A 23,726-nucleotide genomic window follows, 5' to 3' on the forward strand; every position below is an offset into this window, starting at 1 on the left:
GAAGATGCATTGTTAAAAAAAATTGTGATACGAATCTAAAATATTCAGATCATTGGGACTTGGGGTTATAGGGAGATAAGTGAGGAGGCAAACGTGTGATAAACTGTTTCTTTTATAGGGTGTATGTAAAAATCATGATGTATTCTGGAAAGTGATTCAAATTCAAATGCAATGTTTAAAATCACAGCTGGGTGAGGTGGCTTATGCCTGTAATCCCAGCACTTTAGGAGGCTGAGGCAGGAGGATCGCTTGAACCCAGAAGTTCAAGACCAGGCAGGGCGACATAGTGAGACCCTATCTCTACAATTTTTTTTTTTTTTGAGACAGTCTCACTCTGTCACCCAGGCTGGAGTGCAGTGGCATGATCTTGGCTCACTGCAAGCTCCGCCTCCCGGGTTCAGGCCATTCTCCTGCCTCAGCCTCCCGAGTAGCTGGGACTACAGGTGCCCACCACCACACCCGGCTAATTTTTTTTGTATTTTTAGTAGAGACGAGGTTTCACCATGCTAGCCAGGATGTTCTTGATCTCCTGACCTCGTGATCCGCCCGCCTTGGCCTCCCAATGTGTTGGGATTACAGGTGTGAGCCACTGCGCCCAGCCAAAAATTTTTAAAATTACCCAGGAGTGGTGGCTTGCATCTGTAGTCCCAGCTACTTAGGAGGCTGAGGTGAGAGGATCACTTGAACCTGTGAGGTTGAATCTGCAGTGAGCCATGATTATACCACTGCACTCTAGCCTGGGTGACATCCTTTCTGAGAAAAAATCACAGATAACCAGTAACTAGCAAGTAAAATATGGAGGAAAGATAATCACTAGTGCAAAGTTAGAAAAAAGAAAAAGCAAAAAAGTGTAAAATTAGGAAAATAAAAACATACTAATAGAAAAATATGATGATAAAGTTTGACCAAATGCCATATTTATAAAAATAAATGTGAATAATTTAGATTTGAATTAAAAGATGAATATTCTCAAATTACATCAAAAGTAAAATTTAAATATAAGCTGTTTACAAGGGACCCAACTAAAGCAAAATAACTGATGAATTTTAGCAATAAAGTGATGGCAAAAATATACCATGTAAGTAATTAATAATTTTTTTTAAAACCTGGCTGGGCGCGCTGGCTCACGCCTGTAATCCCAGCACTTTGGGAGGCAGAGGCGGGCAGGTCACAAGGTCAGGAGATCGAGTCTATCCTGGCTAACATGGTGAAACCCCATCTCTACTAAAAATACAAAATATTAGCTGGGTATGGTGGCACGCGCCTGTAGTCCCAGCTACTCGGGAGGTTGAGGCAAGAGAATCCCTTGAACCCGGGAGGCAGAGGTTGCAGTGAGCTATATTGCACCACTGCACTCCAGCCTGGCAACAGAGCAAGACTCTGTCTCCAAAACAAAACAAAAAAAATCCATGTCTCTCCATCCCATCATTATTGTTCATCCCATCATCTTGCTCCTGTATGACTGCTACGTGAGCCTAACTGTAATAATTCTTTTTGCCTTTAGTCTTATCTCTGTCTTGTTCACCTCCCACACTGGTCAGACTAACCTTTCTAAAATGCATTTTTGTCTGTTAGTCCTCTGCTTGAAAGTCTAGTAAATTCACATTGCTTTTAGGATAAAGTCCAAACTCCTTAATATGGCCAAGGCCTTGCGTCATCCGTCCTTTACAGCATCTATAGCCTCATTTCCTGCCATTCCCTAGTTTGTACTTTCTAATTCAGCACCTTTCTCCTAGACTTTGAGTTCTTCCGGTACATATTCTCTGTCATCTGGGCCCCTCAGCCTGCTGTTCCCTCTGCTTAAAACACTCTTTCTACTGGGCTTGTAATTTCAGGCTGATATTCCTTTTATGACTAAGAAAAGGTATGCAAATAAAACTGTCTACTGAGAGCAAAAATAACCTGTGAGTTACCTGGAGTTTACAGAGGCTAGAAAGACTAGAATGCACTGTGGCCACAGTGTTCATGTTTTTCAAGAGGGTATCAGTGCTGTGATTTTTCTAATAATATCCTCATCATTTCCTCAGTAACAGGATTAGTATTAAATCCCAGAGGAAAGTTGCAAGAACCCATTTTCTCAAGTTGTGTAAAACTCAGACTCAACAAACTCCCCCCATTTATACCACTGTATGAACCTGGTAACAACACATTCAAGATAGCAAAAACATGCAAGTAAGTGGCTTCTAGCTTCAATGCCACAGATATTTTTTAAATAGTTGTTTTAAAATGATTATTTGTAGGTAGTATATTTAATTTAAGGAAGTCTAAAATATTAGACTTGAAATCATCAGGAGTGTGTAATACATCAGACATTTAGTTCAACTCAACTTTTAAATCAATATTTTAAAATCAAATTTTATTCTAATGTGTTTGAGTTCTGCAAAGTTTTTTCAGGTATCAAAACTTGGAACTTTTTACAATTTTACTTTAAGTTCTGGTATACATGTGCAGAATGTGCAGTTTTGTTACATAGGTATACATGTGCCATGGTGGTTTGCTGCACCCATCAACCCGTCATCTAGGTTTGAAGCCCCGCATGCATTAGGTATTTGTCCTAGTGCTCTCCCTCCCCTTGCCCCCCACCCCTAATAGGCCCTGGTGTGTGATGTTCCCTCCCTGTGTCCATGTGTTCTCATTGTTCAACTCCCATTTATGGGTGAGAACTTGCGGTGTTTGGTTTTCTGTTCCTGTGTTAGTTTGCTGAGGATGATGGTTTCCAGCTTCATCCATGTCTCTGCAAAGGACATGAACTCATTCTTCACTGGTCATTAGAGAAGTGCAAATCAAAACCACAATGAGATACCATCTCACTCCAGTTAGAAGGCAATCATTAAAAACTCAGGAAACAACAGATGCTGGCGAGGCTGTGGAGAAATAGGAATGCTTTTACACTGTTGGTGGGAGTGTAAATTAGTTCAACCATTGTGGAAGACAGGGTGATGATTTCCTCAAGGATCTAGAACCAGAAATACCATTTGACCCAGCAATCCCATTACTGGGTATATACCCAAAGGATTATAAATCATGCTAGTATAAAGACACATTCAGACGTATGTTTATTGTGGAACATTATTTTTTTTAAATGCTTTAAAGGCTCTTAAGTAAAATGTTTTTTCTTAGTGTGATGTTTGTTGTAGGGGCTTATGAATTGTTTGTTGCTCCTTTACTAATTAAGCAAAGGGTTGTAAGGTTTTAGAGGCAGTTCCTTTCTTTTATTTTTATTCCAGAATTTTAGCAATTGTTAGGTTCTCATCTATCACATCTCAAAAGTTAGTTTTCACTCCAAAACTGAGAGGTTCAAATAGGATTTAAATTGTCAAAAAAATTGTGTCTACTCTGGTGCTTTTTGCATCATGACAGTAATTTGACCCTGCAGCTTAAGAATATGGAGAATATAAAAAAAAGGATATGGAGAATATGGAAGAAACAAGAATTATAGGGTTCAGACATCTACTCTGATACAAATTATTTACCAGCTGGCCCAGGGAAGGTGAGCCACTGCTTGTCCTATGGAGCCTCAAGCATGTGTTCTTTGGAAGAGAATATGTAAAGCCTGAAGGAAATCTGCAGATGTGCTTTATTTAATTCCTTGTTATATTTATGTACCTAAGAACACTTCGGACAAAAGCAAGCTAGGCTTCTGGTTCAGATGGCAGAGTGTGAAAAGCTTTGCTGTGCGTTGGTTCCTGTTGCAAACAGGCTGATGCCTAGGCCAGCCCTGTCAGCAATCCAAGCCCAGCTCTGGGCTTTTCCCTGGTGAGGACAGTGGGGAGCAGTACAATCCCTGTGGGCATAGGGACAATAGGCCACAGCCCACTGTGGTGCTCCAGAGAAGCAATCTGGCACCTGAACCTAGCCCCATCATTTAGACATATACCATGAATCAGAGGGCATTTGTGCTATTATCAGTCCCCACTCCTATAACAGGTCAGCAGGGCACTATGTTTCCCATTCTTTCTTTTTTTTTTTCTCTTAAAACATATATAGTTGACAAAAATTTGTCAAGGAGTACAATGTAATAACTTGATATAAGTATACACTGTGTAATAAAGTACAGTGAAAAACTTCAGTGAAGAAAGCTGTAAAACCTCTTATGGCCTCAGATCTTGCAGCATCTGCACCTGTTAATCCGCTGCCGATCTCCTTCCTGGGTCTGAATCTGGCCTCCACCATTTCCACACTATGTGATGCAGGATCCATCATTTAGTTTTTTTAAGCTCCACTTTACTTATCTGTGTTATGGTTAATCAGAACGGCTTTTGCTAAGTAATGATGTAGTGAGATACGCGCATGTATGCAAAGTGCTTAGAGCAGGGCCTAAAGGGTAGTAAGAGCCCAATGAATGTTAAGCGCAGGGTTTAAGACCCTTTGGAGAGGCCCAGCTCAATATCCTGCGATGTTCTGAGCAGGTTCCTTAGTGTATTCTTTATGTCAGTTAAGTCCAAAACATAAGGGAACTAACTATGTCAGTGGCAAGTCCAGACAAGAAGGACAGAGATTTGTGAATTCCTAGGCGCCAACTGGATTCTGACAACCCGACAAGTGAGAACAGGAGGACTCAGCTACTTTCTTTTTCTTGAGGACCGGAAATCAGGAAAGATCTCTCTAAAACAGTAGCATTCAAATCCCTGTGCAGAATGAGGACTCCTTAAAGGGTGAGGTGATTTGCTCCGAAACATGCAGCTAGGAGATGGGTAAAAGAGGTCTCTTTTTTTTTTTTTTTTTCCCCTTCCTTTTTTTGTTTATTTATTTTTTAATTAATTAATTTATTTTTTTATTATTATACTTTAACAGGAAGGGGAACATCACACTTCGGGGACTGTTGGGGGGTGGGGGGAGGGGGGAGGGATAGCATTGGGAGATATACCTAATGCTAGATGACAAGTTAGTGGGTGCAGCGCACCAGCATGGCACATGTATACATATGTAACTTACCTGCACATTGTGCACATGTACCAAAAGAGGTCTCTTGACTCCCATTTTGATGTTTCTTGTTTTGATCAAACTGCCTCTATTAGAATCTTCTTGGAATCTCCAGAAAATACTTTGTACAGAGCGTAGATACAATTGATCATAATAAGAAATCATCTGGAACCACATTCTTCCATTAAAAATAATTTGAATGGCTGCTATGTTTAAGGCTCTGTGTTAGGCACTTAAAGACCCAACATCTTTCTGTTAACCATCTCTTCTTTGGGCCAACAGCCTCCTAGTCAAAACTCCAGCATCATCTTTGACCCCTGTATTGTCTCATTCTCTGTCTCTTCCACTAGCATTATTTGCTCACTATACCTTTAGATTGTGGTAACATCCTTTTAATTTGGCCCCTGCCTGTAGCCTTGACATTGGTCACTAGGAGGGTCCCTAGTTTGGAGTTAATATAGAGTATATATAACTTTGGAGTTAATATAGGGTAAAATCTCAACTGAAGATTTAAGACTATTTCCCAAATGGGATTGATTTCTTAATTTCTGTTTATTTATAAAGAATCAGTAAAAAGCATCTGGGATTCTATCACCCAGAAATAACCAATACCAACCACTACCAGCAATCTCTATATCTTTACCTATTTCACATATGTGATTAAAAAATCATACGCATAATTTGAAATCATTTGCACATATATCATGAGCATTTTCATAAAAATAAATAAATCATTTTAATTGATGCATTACATGCTATTGTGTCACTAATCCTTAATTTAATCAATCCTCCACTGATATTTTGTATATTAATACTGTTTTTTTACTATTATAATCACTAACAGTAAATTGCTAAATACACAGATCTTCATGAATTTGTTGGAGTACTTTCATCAAACAAATTATTGTAAAGGAAATTGCTAGATCAAAGGATGCTTAATTTTAAGGCTTTTGGTGAGTATTGTCAAATTGCCCTCTGGAAATTTTATGCCAGTTTACACTGTGTTTCCTCTTTCTCTACAGTGTCATCCTGGTTATTAATATTTATTAACATCTTTGCCAGTCTGAAAGGGGAAAATGATATTATGTTAATTTGTATTTTATTGATTACAATGAGATTGAAATATTTTGCATATCAAAGGCCATTTATATTTCCTATTTTGTGAGTTATCCATTCATATCTTGTAACTATACTTTCACTGATTTATCTTATTATTTGTCTGCATTAATTCTGTCATGTATAGTGAATATTTTCCCATTTGATTTTTTTTTACTAATTATTGTAATAAACATTAAAATTTTTGATTTCATCAAAACTGTCACACTTTTTATTTGCAACTTCTCAACTTAATTCTTTTCTTGGAAAAGCTTTTCTTATTCCAAGCCTAGCAAATATTCAGCAATATTTTATTCAAGCAATTTTAAGGTTTCATTTGTTACCTTAAGATCTGATCAATGTTGAATTTCTTTTGATATAGAGTATAAGAAAAAGTAACTGTGTTGTGGCTTGCATTTTCTCTAATTTACGATAAATCTATCTTTTCCCTCACTGATCTGGAATGGTGATATTATTATATGTTATACATACATGAATCTACTGAGGATCTTTGATGTGAAGAGGTTAGATGCAGAGATACCAGGGAGGTCCAGGTGCAAAGTAATGATAAAGCTGCTAGTAGCAATGAAAAGGAAAAGGATTAGTGCAAGAAATCTTGCATGAATGCATAGATGAATAATAGATAAGTCTTTTCTCCTCTTTGAAATATGAGATAATAAGGAAAAACTACATATTTTTTGAACTAGATGACTGGGGAAAATTGTCATGTGCAAAAATAGGGAAAGCAGGAGTAGTTGGCTGTGAAGTAGAAGATGATGATCAATTTAATCATTAGGATTTTGAGTTTGTGGTCCCAATAGAGTATCTGTGTTGTGGTGGGGAGAGAGGGAGGGAGGGAGGGAGGGAAGAATGGGGGGAGAGAGGGAGAGAGAGAGAGAAGCAGGGAGCAGATTAAGTCTAGATTCAGTTAACTTTTGTTACATATCTACTGTAACTACTTTATTTACTCTAATAGGCAACACTGCATTTTCCTGGATGGTTCGTCAACACTTGAGAGATTTTACTCTTTCTCAAAAGAGTAAAGCAATAGCCAGCATCTCCACAGAATCTCAGAATGGCACATCATCTTCTCCCCGGCCTTCTTCCCTGCCCCCTTTTCTCTCCTCCTACCCAGCCTTGGATCCTCACATCTCAGGCTCCTCGTCACCCTCCTCCTAGAGTTAAAGAGGCGGTGGAATTCTCATCCTAGCAGCCCTGCTGGGGGAAGGTAGAGAGCACAGGAAGGGAAAGAAGGTAGGGGAAGAGGCATCTGCAGAACCTTAACTCTTGTGCTACTTTCCCTCAGCTTCTGCCAGGCTTATTGCTAGTCCAAGCAGAGACCAAGGAAAAGTCTCTTACCCTTACCCCTTCCCCATAGCACACTGTGGCCTGCCTCCTATAGCTTACCTCTAATGTTTTTTCAGAGGCTGAGTGAGACCAGCAGAAGCTCAGAGCAGTCACAGACATGGGGGACAAATGCTGCCTTTCAGAACTGCAGCAGTAACAAGAAAAACGTTTCTAGTGTCCGCTATGGAAATGTGTGAGCTGTAGTGGTTTAGGGTCAAAGAAATGTCTGTGAACATTTATTATTAGTTAAGAAGACAACTTTGTGTCCTGGAGACAGTCTCCATGTTCCAGATCATTGACTTGCAAACAGACAGTGTGACCAGAACTCCTGTAAGTTGGAAATGGGCTGCACTAATTTCTTCCAGTCATGCATAAAGAAAATCCGTTATTGGAGACGTATGCAACTTCTATATTTTGTCACAGAGGTAGATATAAAAACATTTTCCAGCAAGGATTTCCCAAACACTTCAAATCAAAGACTCTAAAAGTTAAACACTAATCATGGTAGAGTCTGGTTATTAAAAATAAAAGCTTTATACTTTTATAATGTTTAAAATATATTTTAGCATACCCTAGACTATTTTGTCTGTTTGGCAGCTCTTTCAGGTACAATTTTCCTCATTTTCCAGATGAAAAAGTTAAGGCTAGAGAGGTCAAGCCACTTGACTGATACCACAGATCAGAGCATACAAAGGACTCAAGCTCAGACTGTGAGTTTCCCAATCTATTCCTCTTCCTAGTACATCACCACTGCTTCCACAGGCTTTGAGCATCTGCTTTTTGAGACCATACTTTATTTTTGGTAAGCAAAATCTTTACCTCCAAGAACATGCATTTTTTCAGGCTCAGCATGATTTATTCTGCTTACTTGGTTTGCAGGTGTCTACTAATGTGCTTTATTACACGCGTCTAAAGTGTGGACTAATAGGCATTATCAGGAGTCAGTTACAGCTTTAATGAAGTGATCATACTGACAGCCTTCTTTTGATAAATTTAACAATTTAATATATAGGAAAATATGAATATGTCAGGAGATAAAGGCTTAACAGATTGTGTTTTAACACCTAATTAAATAAAGCAGAGCAGAGAACTGTATTCTTAGATTAAAGCTAATAGAGTTGCTATTTTGAGCCTGTGAACACTTGAGAATTATCTGTGATTTGTGGTAAATATAAGAAAAGATAGTCCAAAATTTTAAGAAGATATTCAACCTTTCTTCATAAAATGACTACTCCCCAACACAAGCAACATTAATGAGAATTTCCTTTCAATTTGCTCCTTTATTATAGTTAACACTAATTTAAACTCTGCATTTGAAAGAGGTCTAAGGAAAGCTAGTAGCTACTTTTGCCGAAGCAAATAAGTGAAATGCTATTTATAACTTTCACATGAAATATGACATGATAAGAATAAAAATGGTTAAAAGTGGCTCTTTCTAAAGAGGAAAGACAATAAAAAATGAAATAAAAAGCTTTTAGGAGAAACCCAGAGATGGACCTGAGAGCTCTCTGTACTCTCGCCTAAATATGAGAAAGCTGTAGTCACGTAGCATCCCCAGCCGAGGGTGAGGCAGAGGTGGGCGGGAGAGTGCTGGAGTCTGACTGGCTCATTGACTATCCTTCTCCTCATGCCACATCTAGTGTGGCTGGCAAACAAGACTGCCTTTCAATGAGGAGCAGGAGCTGCAGGTTTGTAGGTGTCCAGGTGCCTGAGTGGCTGACACACCCAAGCGAAGAAAGTAAGCTTGTGCTTTTATGGACACTAGGTAAACGCCTTCAGTTTAAATTTTTTGTTAAATATTTTAGCTGATTTTATTGTTATCTTCCAGGTGTCTAAATCTCCAGTCTGTCTGTTGTACTGGTAATTTAACTCTGTAATGGAATAGTTTGCTGCCAACTATTTATATTAAGTAATTTAAAAATATTTGTAATATTGTTGACTGACTAACAAACTATTACGTTATTGGAAAAAAAAAAAAAAAAAAGAAGCTTGAGGGAATAAAACATTTTTGTTTTAGGCCACAGAATAAGACCTTCTGGAAACTGTCCCTATTAGGATAGTTTCTGCCCAGGCCTAGAGATACTTACTTAGTTTTTAAAAATTAAAGATGATCTTTTCCCTTCTCTAATTTTTCCTGTCTTACCAGACATGGAAGTTCCAGTTATTTATAAAATGTTTATATTTTTAGAGCAAGCTGGCTTGGAAGAGTAGGCTAAATCTGTCACTTTCCCAGGAGCCTAAACTCCCCAAGTTCTGACATCAGTGGCCTCTTTATCACTGGTGGATGCACCACTTAGTTGCAGGTGGAGCCACTCTTGAGCACTGAATTAACACTTTTCTATTCAATCTTGTTCACCAAAGAATGCTAGAATGATACATCCAGGACAGAGTTGAAAATTTTGGGGCATATATTCGAGATTTTAAAATGCTTAAATTTCTGAAATTCTAATACATCAAATAATATGAAAGAAAATGGAAAAGAATAATATGATTCCCTCTCATGGTTCCTTATTTTGATTGGAATAATAAAAAAATTCATTTGGCATGTTTCCAAGCATGAGAAATCAATAGAGTGTAAAATGAAGAGAGATAAGAAGTTGAAATCTATACCAGTTGAAAAATTCAGCATTTGATGTCCAAATGAGTATTTCAGATACATATCATATTTGTTAATGAAAAGTCTAAGTGGTGAATGCTGGCAAATAACATTCAGTTTTAGGATTACCATAAGGAAGACGAATACACTGTTTATTTACATGTGATAACAGTTTATTTTCACTTTCAGCAAAATGTTGCACTCTTACATTCTGATAAATCTTCCATTATTTTGGTAACATTTACATATTCAGAAGATATTTACTTTGGGCTGAATAATTAGTGTAATTATTATGCGTATTGACTGAAACAGCCTCACTTTATAACGAAACAAAGGTGTATAATTATGTTTTTTTCTCTTGTGGATTATATATTATCATATTAATACTACACATATATACAGTACTCTATTTTTTAATGCAAATAATTAATTCGAGAATTCTTCACCTGAGACCTTTCTTACTTCATACGGCCAGAGTCAGGGAGATAAATTTATAAGGCTGAGTCTCAATGGGAAAATAAAATAGGAATTATTAGCTCAAAAATTAGCTGATTCTGACCTTTTCTCATACCTAACTATTTGCTTTTCAAGTTCTTGGGAAATTTAGTAAAATGTAGATTTATATCCTTCACAATCTATGAATACAAGATTCTCAATTTTATGCCTTGTTTTACAGAGTAATCAAGCATGTTGAGCAAAGTGTACAAATTCAACAGCTGGGAAGGTATTATGGAGAGGTCTTGTGACATTTCCTTCAGGTTTCCTTGAAAAGAACTGAAAACTGATGAAACTTTTAGACCAAATATTCCTTTGAAAACATGAATAGAATTCATTTGCTGAGAGGCATGTATTGAAACGTGATGTCTAGTGCATGGTTATTTTTCACTTTCTAAATTAAACTGACAGAGAGAGTTTGAGAAATAAGTTTAAGAAATAGACATGGCTTTTGATTGAAAGCACAATTTTCCATCTAAATGTTGGTCCGTGTTCATCTTTATCTCAGTTACTAGCAACCTTGTTCTGCAGCAGTTGTTCGTTGATTGTTATGGTCCGTCGACAGCTCCAGCTCATGCCATCTTCCCAGTATACCAACTTCCTAAATGCATCTCTTCCCCTGGTCAGGTTGCGCTGTTGCCTTTGTATGTCTTCCCACCTCAAGGATGTTAGTTTCGTTATGAGAATATTGAAAAACAGTCTTCCGGTTATAACCCCAGTGGCTTCCTTTTCTCTGTCACTTCCAAACCGCAGGACCCATTGGCTGGGCACCATGTCCACCCACCCATGGGAGTTAGGAATAAACACACACGAGTTCAATTCAGTTCAGCAAACAGTTACGGTGCATCTGTTTTATGCCAGGAACTGCAGTAGGTGCTGGGGTACAAAGTGAAGAAGATAGTTTGCTTGGCCTCAAGGGGGAGCTCCTGGTCTAATACTCAGGCTCTTATAATCCCTCAGCATTATCCTCTCCACTTTGCCTGCTCACCTGTTGCTCATTACCTGTGCAACTGCTCCTCCCTCTCTGGCTCAATTCCTGCCTTTCTTCCCTCTGTTCCTTTATCCTGCTAGTGTCTTCCTTTTCAACCATAGCCAACACTCCATCTTTAAATGCTTAGCGATACAACTTATACCTCAACTATCTGGAAAGGCTTTCTGAACTAAGTAGGAGAAGTTATAAATATTTAACTCTTTTTATTTTTCTAAATTATCTGATTATAAGCAACAATAAAACAAAGATCCCATATTATTATCTGCAGAGTTAATTTGGGGACAACAGGGACCTTTTAGTTTTTTTGATTAATTTTAAACTTGTAATTAATTGTAATTAATTAATTGTATATGTTACAAACCATTAAAAATTACTTAATAGTAATCACTTTTGAAAATAGGAAAATAAATATTTTTATGGCAGATTTGTTTGCCTTAAGAATTATTTCGAAAGAAGTATTAGAATCGAGGCTTAGAAAAACGGTAGAGTGCTTGGCCAGGCGCAGTGGCTCATGCCTGTAATCCCAGCACTTTGGGATGCCGAGGTGGGTGGATCACGAGGTCAGGAGTTCAAGACCAGCCTGGCCAATACGGTGAAACCCTGTCTCTACTAAAAGTACAAAAATTAGCCGGGCGTGGTGGTGCAGTCTTGTAGTCCCAGCTACTCAGGAGGCTGAGGAAGAAGAATCACTTGAACCTGGGAGGCAGAGGTTGCAGTGAGCCGAGATTGTGTCACTGTACTCCAGGCTGGGTGACAGAGTGAGACTTCATCTCAAAAAAACAAAAAACAAACAAACCCCAAAACAAAGAGTGCTCATATTTTTGCCTAAATGGAAAAAGATTAGAGATTTTTCTTTCACCTATCCCCCAAAACAGCAAGAATGCATATGGCCTTATTTCCAAGAGATTGGAATACTGGATCTGTGAAAACAAAAATAAAGAACATGGAAAATGTTGCAAAACTAAAGTATTTCTCTAGATCATTCAAATTAATTAAGACAATAATTTTATTTCTTAGAAACATTCACATATACACAGGCCTGATTACTTCCCCAAATTCTCCCTCTTTCCATTCCTTTTTCTCCATACTTGCCCCTCACCCCCTCCCAAAAACTCACTGTGGCTCCACTTTCCAGAGACTAGAAAAATTGAACCCTGGCTGTTGAAAGAATGACTATTTTTAACATCTCTAAAAGTTTCCTAAACCTTCTCTTTATCTCTTTTAATTAAACTGTCTTTTCTAAACAACCCCTACATCTAATTGAATCCTAGTGTTTTTTTGTTCTTTTCTCCCCCTACTATTGCTGCAATACTATATTTTCTATTGTTTATTTAAAGCATGCAGTATTTCAATTACATTTGGATTAAATAAGGTTTTTGTAAGCTGGTCTCGAAACTTAATCACCATCTGTAGCAAAGTGTTATGAAGAAATATGTTCTAAGACTAACAAATTACTCTCTACAATACAGCCTGTTGTAAACTGAAAAGTGTTTCTAATAACAGATTTTCATGTGTGGGTTTTGTACCCAGCTTTGTTAAATTATAGTTTCACCCAGAATGTTGCTTTTCAGGATCTTTTTTAATTTAGAGCTTATATTATTATTTAATTGGTAGTAAGCCATTTCTTCTTTGGCATGTGAAGGACACAGTTATTGACATTCTAGCTTGTAAGTCAATTCTGATAGTTCATGATAATTGGATTAAACATTACTATGTTAAATAAGTGACCCAGTACTTTGGTCATTAAAATTCCCAAATTGGATTACTGTTTGCTTCCTGATTGGACAGCAGTTGGCCTGCTAAATCTAAACTTAATTAGAGATATTACACTTGTCAATATATCAAACTTTCAATATGCTGCATTCCATTAACTCACTCACTATAACTCTTTGCCCTTTAGCATTTTTTTCAGGGCATCCTTTACTTTTGTGTTTCTCAGGCTATAGATAAGAGGGTTAAGCACGGGAATTACAAGACTATAAAACACAGAGACTACTTTGTTTTGCTTCCATGAATTCCCTGCTTTTGGTTGCTGCAGGTACATGAAAAACAGTGTTCCATAAAAGATGGTGACGACAGTGAGGTGGAAGGCACAGGTGGAAAATGCTTTGCACTTGCCCTCGGAAGATGGGATTTTTATAATGGAAAAAGAGGATGCAAATGTAGGAGATGAAGATGGTAAGGAGGGACCCAGTGAGATTTACTGCAGAGAAGATCACGAGCTGCTTTTCTTTGTCGTGGGTGTCAGAACAGGAGAGGGCCAGGAGAGGGGGGTCAGCACAGTAGAAGTGGTGGATAACGTTGGAGTCGCAGAAAGACAGCTGAAACGTCAGAGCTGTCTGTATCACAGAGTTTAGGAAGCCATAGGTATAGACCCCTATCACTAACTCCCTGCAGACCCGCTGCGTCATAATAGCTGTGTAAATCAGGGGGTTGCAGATGGCCATGTAGTGGTTGTAGGCCATTGTGGCCAAGAGGAAGCATTCTGTAGTGGCAAAAGCACCGGAGAAGTACAGCTGAGCAAAACAGCCTGAAAAGGAGATAGTTTTTTTCTTCACCAATAAATTTTGCGGCATCTTGGGCCCAATGGAAGATGAGTAACACAGATCAATGAATGCCAGGTGACTGAGGAAGTAGTACATGGGTGTGTGGAGCCGCGAGTCTGCTCTGATCAGCAGGATCATGCCAAGGTTTCCCACCAGGGTGATGAGATAAATGACGAGGAACACCACAAAGAGGGGGAGCTGCAGCTCAGGACGGTCTGTGAATCCCATGAGGACGAATTCAGTCACTGTGGTACGATTGCCTTTTGCCATGTTCTCTCGCCTGCTGCAAAAATAAGAAATGATTAGATATTTAAAAACAAACGCTTCTTACCTCTTTGTTGCATTACCATATGAAAAAAAAATGTGGCTTTACATTTCCAATAGTTAAAGGCTGTCATTAGCTATGGGACTTTATTCTGCTAAAACAGACTTGGCAAGACTGAACTCATTTCTTTTTGGAACCAGGAGAACGATTTTCCTAGGACAGAACCTGTTTTTATGTCAACAGTGTTAGTGTTTTCAGTTCAACTCAACAGATACTTCTGGGCTTTGTGTGGGGCTAGATAGCATGCTTGGTGCTGGGGGGGGGATGGGTATGACAATGACATTGTCTTTGTTCTTATGGAGTCTAGTAGAGGGTTCGTAAAACATTCCTAAGGGGAAGTAAGCCAAGTATTTTTGGAGCTGTGCTGTAGGAGTTCACGGGAGGGAGAGATTGAATGTGGATGGTGGAAATGGAAAAGCTTCATTCATTCATTCTTGTTCACTTATCAAACACATACTGCCCCTCTTCAATGTGCCAGATGCTATGCTAAATGAAGGTGACACAAAAATGAATAAAACGTATGCCTGCCTTCAATGAATGCACAGGCTGGTAGGAGAAACATACATGTAAGTAACTAGTTACAATTCACTGTGGGTAATGCTCTGAAAGAGAGGAATCTCCTCACTCAACTGTGTGTGGGGGTGGAGGATCAGCAGTCTTAGGCAACACTGAATTGTCCTAAATTTTAGGCTGGATATTTAAAATTATAAATGTAATATATCCACTTGGTGAAATTATCAATAGGGCAAAGGGATATAAATGAAAAAACAGTTTCTCTCCTCTACCTCCAATATAATTAATGGTATCCAATGTTAACAGTTCCTTTAGTATTCTTCTAAAAATGCTTAGGTATAAACAAGTATCAATACACACAAAACACACACACACATACTTTTCTACATAAATGAAATCACACAGTTTTGCACCTCTTCTCTTTTTACACTTAAGAAATATTTCCATGATAACAACGCATGGATACATAGAGGAGAACAACACACATTGGGGCTTATTGAATCCCCTATGACACACATTTACCTATGTAACAAACCTGCACATCCTGCACAGGTACCCCTGAACTTAAAGAAGCATTTCCAAAGCAGTTAATAGAAATCCATGACATTTTCATAACTGTATCATAATTTATTAATAAGTTCTCTCTTAATGGATATTTAAATGCTTACAATTTTGTTTCTTTATTTTTTTCTATCTCAAATAAAGCTTGCGCTCATATGTCTGAGCGTGTATGTGGATTAAAGATAAACCACTAGGTGAGGCACGGTGGCTCAAGCCTGTAATCCCAGTACTTTGAGAGGACGAGGTGGGTGGATCACGAGGTCAGGAGATCGAGACCATCCTGGCCAATATGGTGAAACCCCATCCCTACTTAAAAAAAAAAAAAAAAAAAAAAAAAAAATTAGCCGGGTGCGGTGATACGTGCCTGTAATCCCACTGTAATCCCAGCTACTTGGGAGGCTCAAGCCTGAGAATCGCTTGAACCCAGGAGACAGAGGTTGCAGTGAGCTGAGAAGGCGCTACTGCACTCCGGCCTGGTGACACAGTGAGACTCCATCTCAAAAGAAAAAAAAAAAGAAAAAGATAAACCACTAGAAGTGAAGTTTGGGTCAAAATGTGTATATTCATTTTACTTTTTTGATCGTGATAGACAAATTGACCTCCAAGTAAATTTCACCAAGTCAAACTCGCTTCTAACAAGATTGTGCAAGAACACTGATTTTCCCATACTTTTATCCAAAGTTTTATTAAGTTTTAAGCCTTTGCCACTGTGATAGTGGACATTGGTAACTCCTGCAGTTTTGTGTGCTTTTACGAGTAGGGTTTAGCATTTTTCAAACAATTATTTGCATGCATATTTTTTTCCCTATAAACTGTCAGTTCATTTCCTTTGTGAATTTTTCTATTAGGTTGATTGATTTTCTAGAAGATTTTATTTCTAGGAGGTCTTCGTTTATTAAGGAAACCAGCTCTTTGTCTGATGCATGTATTGCAAATTACTTTTCAGTTTGTTAGTTGTCCCTTAACATTGGTGTGATAATTACTTTGTGTGCTATGCAGTGAAGTTTGCATTGTTTGATTTCAAATTTATCAATCCTTTTCCTTTTGAATTCTGATCTTTGCAATATGGTTAAATGAAACTTCTTCAATTTAAAATTATTTAAAAAATTATCTCCTGTTTTAGTCCAGAGACTGACTTCATTTCAATTTTATATTACAAACTTTGATTTTCCTGGAAATTTAATTTCGATATAAGGAACGAGGCAATCAACTACAGTTATGCATCACATAAAGACAGGAACACATTCTGAGAAATGCATTGTTCAGTGATTCTGTCATCGTGTAAACATCATAGAGTGTACTTACACAAACCGAAATGGTATAGCCTACTATGCACCTAGGCTATATGGCATAGCTTATTGCTCCTGGGCTACAAACCTGTACAGCATGTTACTGTACTGAATATTGTAGGCAATTGTAACACAATGGTATTTGTGTATCTAATCACATCTAAACAAAGAAAAGGTACAGTAAAATACAGTATTATAATATTATGGGACCACCATTGTAAGCTGTCTGTTGTTGATTGAAATATTATTATGCACTGCATGACTGTATTTTTACTTATTTCTTTGAATGGCTAGCCAGATGTTCTAATGCAACTTATTTGTGAAATTGTTTTCCTGCTGGTTTTGATTTAAAACTCCAGACTTATCCTATACTAATACTAAAACATCCTGAAGTGCTTGGGTCAATTTATGATTTTTTTTTGTACTCTTTTCTAGAACCAGGACCATACATTTAAATTAAATAGTTATATAATTCATTTTACTATCTAGTAGCAATTTTTCTGGCCATTCTCACATTTACATTTTCCAGATGCACTCTAACACTATTTTATCAAGTTCCAAAAAAATCCTGTTTGTACTTGGAATGCTATTGCATTAAATTGATTTGTCAATTTAAGGGAAAATGACATTTTTACAACTGAATCATCTTTTCTGTAACTATGGTATTTATTTTATTGATTAAATAATTTCCTAAATAGGGTTTTAGAGTTTTCTCTAAACTTTACAGATATACATCCTATGTATTTCTTTAAATTCTAGTCACAGATATTTTATCTTTTTGTTACTATTGCAAATTAAATCTTAAAAAGAGTTTTTTGTGGTCTATTCAAGTATTATTTGCATATAGCAAAACTACTGATTTTTATAAATTAATTTTATAACTCTCTTCCTTACAATAGTTTCCTATCATTTAAAAATAGTTTTCTGGTTGATTCTCTTGGGTTTCTTAACTGCATAATCATACAATATGAAAGGATGTGCATTTCATTTATCATTTCTCTAACGTATTCTTGTTCCTTTTTCTTCTCTACTTGTATTGGTTAGTACTTCCAGAGCAGTGTTAATATACAGTAACAGTGGTGGCAATTTTTACCTTTTATCCTCTTGAAGGATGCTTCAGAAGTACAAGGAAATTCTCAGGCATTCTAGACAGAGGGAATAGCCTGTGCAAAGTTACTGAGGTTTGAGGAAGTCCAGGTGTTAAAGAACTACAAATATTTGGTGTGGTTAGAAAGCAGGCTTCCTAGGAGCAAACCTGCCTTTGGCATTGGCAGGGCCCAGGGCAAGAATAATAAATGAAGGCCCACATACGATATGCCTACATATTTAAAAGTTAAAAATCAAGAATACAAATTACTAAAACACATTTTATCCTACCTCCTTAACAACTATCCTTTATAATATCTGGAAGGAAGAATTCTTGGGATCCTTGGAATTCCAGACTGGAAGGCAGTGTCGTGAGGAGGACTGGTTGCTAGCCCACATGACTGCACTTGCACGGACATGCGAGCAAGAATGTATAAGCTCTGTTTATGCTCCTGCAAGTGGCCATCCCTTGGCCACTCATAAGGCCTAGGTGTGAGAACATGAGCAGCATGGTTTACCCTTGCAAGGATAATTTGGTAAAGAGATGCTTATGGACTCTGGGAATAAGTTGGGAGCCTTTTGAGCAGGGAACCTTACAGTCCTATTACTAGGAAGATGGTCTAGAAGGGGTGGATACCAGGCACTGGAAGGACACGTCCATTTGGCATCATAGATGCCTTGCCGTATGGAATGTGGTGCAGTAGTAAGAAGCCCAGAATGGCTCTGAAGAATGGGGCCAAGGCAGAGTCCCTTTTGTTTGGATCAAAAGGTGGTACTGCTTGTGAGTTAGTGATAGGAAACATGGCTGGAAATGCATATCTGGGCTAGATAATAGAGGGCCTGGTATCCCTCTATAAGGAGTTCGGTCTGTATCCTGCAGAGAGTCGGCAGCCTTCAAAATGAACTGAGCTGGCCATTGGAAGATGGAAAGAACCTCAAAATGTGAAGGGTGGATTAAAGGACAGTCTTGGGTACAGAGAACAATTGAGCAAGGGGTTCAGCCAGAACAGCTCAGAGCATGTGATGGCGACTGTGGGCTTCCTTTTGGGTGAGAGAAAATGCCCATGAAAGAGATTCATGGAGGATAACCTACATGTGAAAAGCTTTGATTGTCAGGGAGATCCAATAACTAGTTCAGTAGTGAGCGTGGACCCACTGAACACTTGAGTAGTAGAGTTGACTTGACCGGCATTCAGCTTTTATGGAGGTGGTCTGGCAGTATGTGTGGATGGTGTGAAGGAAGAGAGCCATCAGCAGGGACATGGGCTGAGACATTTCCCATGTCAGACAGGATCAGGGTTTGAACTAGGGAATCATGGCAGAAATGAAGAAAGGTGATAGGTGCAAGAAGTATCTCAAAGACAGAGTTTGTGTCACTTGGCAATTGACTGAGACTCCGAGTTTTCAAGTCTCAGAATAATGATAATGTAAGACTTAAAAGTTTAGTTTAATTTTACCTTACCTCTTTCCTAAGGAGATCTGACACAATTTAAACACACATACACACAAATACACACACACACTTCTACCACAATTAATATCATGGAATTCAAAAGTAGAAGACATAATTGAGAGAAAAGAGGAAGCAAATTTCCCCACTATATTTAACAACATTGCTATGTGGTTACTTCAAATACGTTCAACATAGTAAGTCTAGGCTGGGAGTGGAGTAGGAGAAAATACCATTGAATTCAGCTGGAAGGATGGACAAAGGTTCATTGAACAGTCAGAGCCAGGATCCTGGTTTAGGAGCCATGGATATACAGATGATGAAATGAAGAGTGGGAACCAATGAGATCATTCAAGGAGACAGAATAGTGACAGCAAGGGCTCAGGGATAGATCTTAGGGTAAAATATATCTTTAATGGGTGGGGAAAGGAGTCAGCAGGGAAGAAAAGGTGCCCTAAGATGTCTAAAAAGTAGTAAGGAACCTTGGAAAAATGAGCATTTCTGAACTCCTGGCTTATGGTAGATGTAACCTGTTTTGTTGTGATCTTATCTCTCTCAATCATAGCCTAACACAAAACCAAACCTCTTCAGGCACTGCACTTAGACAGTCTTACCCATTAAAATGTTTGCTTGTAATTTTTTTTAGTTGTTTTGAATTCTGTGCCATCTAAAGGTAGCAAAACATTCTTTTGGGTTCATTTCTAGAAGTGATCAAGTCTTCCACGTCCATTCGAACAGTTATCACTTCAAACTGAGACATGGAAAGGTTTAGTAACTCTGGAAGAGTCTAAAAAGCCAGTGTGGAGATTCTAGCTTTAACAGCTCTTGCCTGGCAGAAGATTTTTTTTTTTTTTTTTTTTTTTTTTTACTCTGTTAGCTATTATTGATGTGATTTCACATTTGCCTCTAAAGTTTCTAAGACGTGGTTAACACATTCTAATTTGGAGGTTTTTAAAAATTTCCATTCCATTAGCTAAATATTTTTGTATCATTTTATCCTATGAAAGCGTTCTGCATTCCAAGGAACTTCTAATTGAATTAACTTTTAAGTTTAAGGATTACTAATAATATCAAGGCTATTAGTTTTTAGAATATAACTAGACCTGATGATAAATTCCAGGAAAAACAAAATAGTAAATCTCTAATTATAAATATTTGACTTGTAATTTTCTATTTAAGAGAAAATTTGTGATCTGCTTTTAAAAAAAATGCTGAGATTTACTCTCAAACTTAATGAATCAAAATGAGTAGTTATCTGAATACTTTCAATATGCCAAGATTCATTCTGTTTTACATATATTATTTAGTATATAACTATTATTTTCATTATTTTCTTAAGGAGGAAACTAAGACATAGAAATGCTCAGTAGTTTGTCAGATTCCCAAAATAGAAGAGGCAGGATTTGAAACCAGTTATGCTGATTCCAGAGCCCTCTGCCTAAACTATCTCTCCATTTATGATTTGTCAGCGTTTATTTTTTCATAATTTTGTTTTCCCTATTTTTTTCTTGCAAGATTAGACTCCTGTGAGGAAATTTTAGGCATACTGGAATGAGTTCAGTAACACTTCCTCTTAATTTGTTCTGGCACATTTACAATTTATTGTGTTTAACCAGTTTGTTCAACATATGACAACTCAGTGCTGTTTTCTTCCTTACCTTTACTCTTTATGGGGAAACAATTCAAACAACTTGGTTGAAGAACCTAAGAAATATTCTTAAATCTTAGAAAGTGAAAGAACAGAAACTACTTTGAGAATCTGATGAAAGCTAAGTACCCATCCCTAGGAAGACTTCACTTACATAAAATTTTGCCTGTGATTTCAGAGGCTTCCTATGTTTATCAGGTCCCTGCTGCAGTTTCCTCATAGAATAATGCACTGGTTAAAAAAAAAAATCCCAGCTTTCCAAGTAAGAGCCAACCAATATTTCCCCATTTCATCTCTGGTGGAAACAAATCACACCTGTCCCAAAGCCCTGTCCTCCTCACAGTCCTGGAACTGAAACCCTTGTCTTGGCTGCCTTGTGGCTTTAGCCATGACAGCCTTAGAAGTAAATGCAACTTACCATGCGCCTGTCGGACAGTTAGTCGGGATTCCCAGTGTTCTGGAAGCATCCATCTAGTGCATTTCCAGTCAGACAAACAGACTTCTTCATATCTGACTGGAGGGCTTGGTTTTTGTGCTCCACAGAAACTGTACTTATAAAGTTAAAGTGTAATGAGTCTGTTATCTCTTGTGATTCCAGAACTTCATGGGTACCTAGGGAACAGTTTATACAGGTTTCTCTGAGATACTTTACATTTGATTTAAATCACCGTTGGGAATCAAAATCCCTAAATCATCCCCGTGACTAAAGATGACTCAGGTCATGGTGCTTTGGTGCCTGTTCTCAGGATGACTCCCACGTTCAGAACCTTGGGTGTGATGCTAGGAGACAGCCATCCTCCCTTTTCCATGACATCTACAGTGGGTGGCCTTAAAGTTGTGGCTGTAAATGTTTTATGGGGGGCTAGGTAAGATTATGCAAAGATTGTATGACTAGGATGCACATATAGGACATTTTTGCTTGCAAAGAAAAGATGATCTTGGTTAGCATATTTATCCCAAAAGATATTGTAAGAGAAAAGTAGTGTTCATTTCTCCTACTGTTGTGTATTTCCCATCAAATCAAATTAAGGAGTCAGAGACCGAATGTTCTAATGGTCCTGTAGACCTCCTCCCCTTTCTCCCTTCTCCATTTCTCTCTGGAATGAAACTGGGGCAATCCATGCCTCCTGGTGTGGCTAGGATCAGTTTCTCAATGCAGCTGGCCTTTTTCTCATGGCCACTGGGGAAAAAAAGATTAGAACCTGGTTGTACAGCCCTTAAAGTACAAGGACACTGTCTGCAACCTTGGCCTTTAAGTCAAGGCAGAGCTGAAGTCAAGAGCATTCTCAAATTAGAAAGTGCATTTTCTCTCCCTCAGCATTCCTGAAGTTCATTAATTCACACCAAAGAGGAGGAAACTGGAAGAAAAGTATAATATTGGGTCAGACCTGGAGGTTTGGTTTTAGTGGTCTTTCTCAGTCAACTTCATCAGTTTAAGTAACTTGTAGAAGGTAAATCTGTGACTTTTCATTCTGGTGAAGGGGGAGAATATCTAGGCTATATCTGATGGAGAGTGCAATGTAAGTTTGATTTGCAAATAGAAGAACTCCATGATTTTGCAAATGCTGTAGTTGTTCATCACCAGGTTACCTTAACAATAAGCCATAGGACATTTTTTTCCAGTCCCTAGGACTGTGCCTATCTTGGGTAGTGACCAAAGGGGCCGGAGTTAGGGGCAGAGTCAGAGAGCCAGCTGAACTACTGCCATTTATGTCACATTTCATCACTATCATTTCACTGTCTAGTCCCAGTACAAATGGTAATGTACTTTTCAGCAAGAATTGGTTTTTCTGTGGAATTCTCATTGCATGATGAGCCAATTCTAGGAATTGAATATCTGGGGTGAAATCCAGCTAGTCCTTCTAAAGACTGGGTTTGCAGAAAGCAGATGACATTGCAGATTTTGTCTGGGTGAATGCCCAGAAGGGAGGAGATGAAGGGAGCAACTGACACCGTGTGTCTCACAGAGCTAAGGGAAGACTGAGTTCGGCACTTTCGAACCAGCATTTACACTATGCCACCCTATTGCTCACAAATCTGAGAAAAAGAAATTCTAAGTCCGGGGGTGTTAGTCATCAGCGAGATTCTAAAGAGGAGGAAGGTGTTTTTAAGGATCTCTGCTTGGTCATAAGATTTAATTCTAGTTTTGGGGAAGGACTCATGTTAAAGGAAGGTACACATATGATTCATTCATTCAACTGGGGATACACTTTGAGAAAGAGCATTCTCTAGATTGTAAGAATCTTGGTAACATTTGTTCTTGAAGGTAATGACCAGTAAGTGCTAGGGACATAACTCAAAACAACTGATACTTTGTTCTACCACAGCCAGGAACTCATGTGGGGTTGATGATTCTTTCATAGCACCATGGGTGGGTGGGTGCTCTGAATTATCCTGTGTGCACTGGAGTAGCTGATGTGCTGCTGCATTTGGTTTGAGGCTTAGATTTCCCTTGATGAAATGTTTCCCTATTAATACAGTATAGAGTCGGTTAAGCTACGAGGAATGTCCACCTATAATTCTGTCTTACTCCTACCAAAATTTAAACAGGGCTAGAAGAAGTGCTGGTACTATCCTGGAGTGGGAAATTTCAACCTTCAGAGTAAAGGAAGGCTTTTTCATGCCTGCATTTACTTTCTTTATATTTAATTTAAATCAGTTGGAAGAAGTGCTGATACTATCCTGGAGTGGGAAATTTCAAGCTTCAGGGTAAAGGAAGGCTTTTTCACTCCCACATTTACTTTCTTTGTATTTGTGAGCCATGTGTATGTTGTGATATCCCATAAAACAGCTTGGTTATCTGGCCCAGGAAAGTCTCTGATCTTTACGACCTGAGAAAAGACACTCTGGGCTGTGATTAC

General features: G+C 38.2%; 1 protein-coding gene across 1 annotated transcript; it reads right to left on the bottom strand.

The window, feature by feature from the left end:
- Nucleotides 1-13,326: 13,326 nt before the first annotated feature.
- Nucleotides 13,327-14,263, bottom strand: LOC129008646 (olfactory receptor 5M5-like). Its single transcript, XM_054441018.1, is given in 2 exon segments — nt 13,327-13,596; nt 13,598-14,263. Coding segments are annotated over 2 exon segments (936 nt in total).
- Nucleotides 14,264-23,726: the final 9,463 nt, after the last annotated feature.

This window comes from Pongo pygmaeus, chromosome 9, assembly GCF_028885625.2.
Source record: "Pongo pygmaeus isolate AG05252 chromosome 9, NHGRI_mPonPyg2-v2.0_pri, whole genome shotgun sequence".
Lineage (NCBI taxonomy): Eukaryota > Metazoa > Chordata > Mammalia > Primates > Hominidae > Pongo > Pongo pygmaeus.